This window comes from Empidonax traillii, unplaced genomic scaffold (assembly GCF_003031625.1).
Source record: "Empidonax traillii isolate 1590-97213 ecotype Southwest subspecies unplaced genomic scaffold, ASM303162v1 scaffold267:size678996, whole genome shotgun sequence".
Taxonomy (NCBI): domain Eukaryota; kingdom Metazoa; phylum Chordata; class Aves; order Passeriformes; family Tyrannidae; genus Empidonax; species Empidonax traillii.
In genome coordinates, this window is record NW_020955460.1 from 594,807 (window position 1) to 598,712 (window position 3,906).

At 57.6% G+C, this 3,906-nt stretch overlaps 1 protein-coding gene across 5 annotated transcripts in view; it reads right to left on the reverse strand.

Annotated features, from left to right (window-relative positions):
• Positions 1–132: 132 nt before the first annotated feature.
• The window catches only part of SPSB3 (splA/ryanodine receptor domain and SOCS box containing 3), an 8,932-nt gene continuing 5,158 nt past the window's right edge, over positions 133–3,906 (reverse strand). For 3 of the 5 annotated variants that reach the window (XM_027889593.1, XM_027889594.1, XM_027889591.1), the window contains 5 exons: positions 3,697–3,874; positions 2,873–3,060; positions 1,880–1,982; positions 1,371–1,496; positions 133–1,163 (listed from right to left, as the gene is read on the reverse strand). In XM_027889593.1, the coding sequence (XP_027745394.1) occupies positions 820–1,163; positions 1,371–1,496; positions 1,880–1,982; positions 2,873–3,060; positions 3,697–3,874 (939 nt within the window). In that variant the 3' untranslated portion in view covers positions 133–819. Of the gene's footprint in view, positions 1,164–1,370; positions 1,497–1,879; positions 1,983–2,872; positions 3,061–3,696; positions 3,878–3,906 lie in introns of all 5 variants that reach the window. The other 2 variants (XM_027889592.1, XM_027889589.1) reach the window with 1 other exon arrangement.

Sequence of the window (3,906 nt, forward strand, 5' to 3'; positions counted from 1 at the left end):
CTGCCATCACCTCCTCCAGCTCTGACACACCACTGGTGCACCCAAACCCTCCCTCCAGCTGCTGGCTGGGCTGGCCTGGCTATTTTTGCCAAGCACCTGCAGGCTCCTGCCCTCAAGAGCCCCGAGAGGAAGCACAGACAGTTTCTACTTTTATTATTACAGTTTAACAGAGTCTTGGACAGAGGAGAAGCAGCAGGAACCAACATGCAAAGCAATTAAAGTCATGGGGGCTGGAGGAAGCCCCAGCCCAGCCTGTCCCCCCTCACCCAGCGGCGCCTCTGGGGCCCTTTCCCTGCACTGGGGCTGCTCCATCGGGCCCCAGAGAGGGACGAGTTCATGGCAGACACCAAACTACACACAGGGAGGAGGAGAGGACTGGCCTGGACTGGGCCTTGAGGAGTCAGGGCCGTTACTTGACTGGAGTCCAGTACGCTTTAAAACCGTGAGCCTGCCTTAATCATCACAGAATATCCTGAGCTGGAAGGGAGCCACAAACATCATCGAGACCAACTCCTGTCATCGAGTTCAACTTGTTAAATCTTCTCTGTGCCAACAGGGAGAAGAAGGATCCTTCAGGAAGAGGCGCTGCTTCGATAGCAAGTCAGGAGATGAAGCTCAGATATTTGACCGATGTTTTCCTGTGTCAGAGCTGGCACGTCTTGGAGCCAAGAGCTCTTCTCAATGCCTGTGATGGATGTCGAGGCCAAAGATTTCCACAGCGTAAGGGAAATCTTTGCCAGCAAGTAGCAATGGATGTCCCCGTGAAGGAAGAGGTGCATCAGGCCCAGAGGGGGGAACAAACCCCCACCCCCAGAGACATTATGTCCTCCTGCACCTCTTCCTCTGACAGGCCTCTGCATCCGAGCAGGAGCTGTCCGAGTCGCTCCCCGAGGAGGAGGAGGACGAAGGCTTCGACGTGCTATAGTTCATGCTCAGCACCCACCCCAGTTTGTTGTGCAGCACCTGCTTGAGTCCCGGGGGCAGGGGCAGCACGTCCAGCGTGTCCACGTAGTCGGGCAGGAGCTGGCGCAGGCGGAAGCAGCACAGGTACTGCAGGGACGTGCAGCTGGCGCAGGACCGGATCACCTTCATGCTGCTCTTGGCCGCCGTCGAGCAAACCATGGGGTAAAACTTCTTGTTCTGCAGCTTGGTGGCCGCAACCCCTGCCAGGGCACAGCACCCAGGAGTTTAGACAAGGGCACCTCGCTCCTCCCGCCTGCCCTGAACCCGCTGGGAAAAGCCTTCCTAAATCCCAACCTATTAAACAGCAAATGAAACCTTCCTCCCACTCTCGGTCTTCTGCTTTACCAGTGTTTTCTGCTGCAGCCAGACTGGGAGTTCCCCCCCTCCACCTGAGCCGCTGCTCTTACCGATGCACTTGCGGTTCTTGAAGAAGGTGAGTGTCCCGTGCCACGTGTCCAAATGCACCCCGATAATGGAGCCCTGGCCAAACCTCGAAGAGAAGTTCGTTTTGTCTCCCTTGTGATGCAGCAGACCTTAAAACACACAAAAAGAACGGCATTCTGTGGAAAACCTGCGCTCCACGAAGTCACCCCAACTCCAACGCTCTGAGTTCCTGCTGGCACAGCCTCACTCGGGGTCTGAAAGATCCATCCCATCCCAGGGTGGCCAACGGAAAGGGAAAAGCTGAGGTTTTGAAACTCCAGAGCACAACCCCAAACTGGTGATGTGGCACCCAGATGCCCTGGATGGTCCCACAACATGTCTAAGGGCTCTGCAAACCCAACCAGGACTGATGCTCCAAGAGTTACCAGGAGCCACTCGGGGTGTCCTTAACAAAGGGACTCACATGTCTGGTGCCTCTTTGGCCTCAACCTCCTAAGGAAGCTCTTGTGCCACTGCTGCCTGTCCGTGTTACCTGTGTAGGACAGTCCCCAGCTGTCCTCATCCTTGCCCAGGAGGCTGCAGAAGGTGTGCCGGTACTTGTCCAGGTTCACATCCGATGTCCCAATTCCCACCATCTGGGAGCAAGGCCAGAAAGAAGAATGCAGGCTTAGTGTCTTTTCAAGGAACAAAACACAATCAAGACTCCACTTCTGGCTCTCCCCTCCTCTTCTTGGTTCAGCCTAGAACACCCAGAGGGTTCGGTGAAGCCAAGTCACAGGTTTCAGGGTGGAGTTAAAGGCTCCCAGTTCCAATTTCCTAAGTGAGGAGGCCCAGCTGAACAGCTGGAGAAGGTCAGTGTCCTGTTCACAGAATCCCAGACTGGTATGAGTTGGAAGGGACCTTCAAGACCATCTCGTTCCACCCCCTGCCATGGGCAGGGACACCTTTCATCAGCCTGGGTTGCTCCAAGCCCTGTCCAACCTGGCCTTGGACACTCCCAGGGATCCAGGGGCAGCCACAGCTTCTCTGGGCAACCTGTGCCAGGGCCTGACACCCTCACAGCCAGGAATCTTCCCCTAATATCCCATCTAACCCTGCCCTCTGGCAGTGGGAAGCCATTCCCTGTGTCCTGTCCCTCCATCCCTTGTCCCCAGTCCCTCTCCAGCTCTCCTGGAGCCCCTTTAGGCCCTGCAAGGGGCTCTCAGGCCTCCCTGGAGCCTTCTCTTCTCCAGGTGAACCCCCCCAGCTCTCCCAGCCTGGCTCCAGAGCAGAGGGGCTCCAGCCCTTGGAGCATCTCCATGGGCTCCTCTAGATTCTCTCCAACAAGTTTGTGTCTTTCCTGTGTTGGTTCCCCATATCTGGAGGCAGCCCTGCAGGGGGGTCTCACCTGAGGGGGCAGAGGGGCAGAATCTCCCCCTCCCCTGCTGCCCCCGCTGTGGGATCAGCCCAGGGCACAGGGGGGTTTCTGGGTCCCAGTACACACAGCTGGGGCATGTCCAGCCCCTCCCCCCCCAGCCCCACGTACCATGTCAGTGCCATACACTGGCGAGGTCATCTTGATCTCCCAGAAGTGCTGCCCGTCTGCCAGCTCCTTGTTGCCGCGGATGGCGGCGGTGCCGCAGCTGTACTCCATGTGGAAGTTCACCTTGCGGTTGTCACACGTCAGCAGCGTGGCCGTCGACTTGTTCAGGTCATCCCACACCCAGTCGAAATCTGTTGAGGATCACAGAGAGCACAGGGATGGGTAAAGATCCTCAGGGAGTGATCCCCAAGCCAAAGCACAAGGGGGGGGGGACATTGTTTTGAAGGCTTGTTGGGGGTTTCATTTATAGTTTTTTTTTATTGTTTAAGGGGATAAACCTTAAGCTGTGAGTTGTTTGAGTCCCACAAGGGATGGTTTAGTGCTCCCAAACTGTCAGCATCCTCCAGTCCCCATTCTGGCTCAGCAGACTCAGCAGAGCCTCCCTTCTCCTTTCACTGCCCATGGGCTCAGGGGGTGGCTCTGCCATGCCATGGCTCTCTCAGCCAGCCCAAGTCCACCCTGTGTTCCAAGCACACCATGCCGGGCATCCTGCCAGTGTTCCAGGGATCAGGAGAGCCCTAAGCACCGGGGCCTGTTTCACTGGTGGCCTAAGCCGGATCAGAAAGCAGGTCCCCAGAGGTGAAACTCTGACGCCTTAACAGGTTCAGCTCTGAGCCCTGGGAGCACAACAGCAGGCTAGGCTGTAATCCCCCTCCATGGCCTGGGGATGTAAACAAAGGAGCAGCACTGTGGGACAGGGGCAGGAGCCGTGCTGGGGTGCAGCCCCTGCCCTCAGAGCGAGCACAGTGGGCACAGGCAGCCCTTACACTCATCCTCCTCCCCGCAGCGGCAGTCCCGGACACGGTGCAGGGCGTGCAGGCTGGAGCAGAACGGGGCCTCACTCTGGCTCTCACAGTTGCAGAAGGACTCTCCTGTCACAGGGATGGCGCTGGGGATGGAGGGAGACAGGGAGGAGAACTCTGGCTCCGAATCCGAGTCGCTGTGCTGCTGGGAGAATGGGGAACGGTCACTGGGAG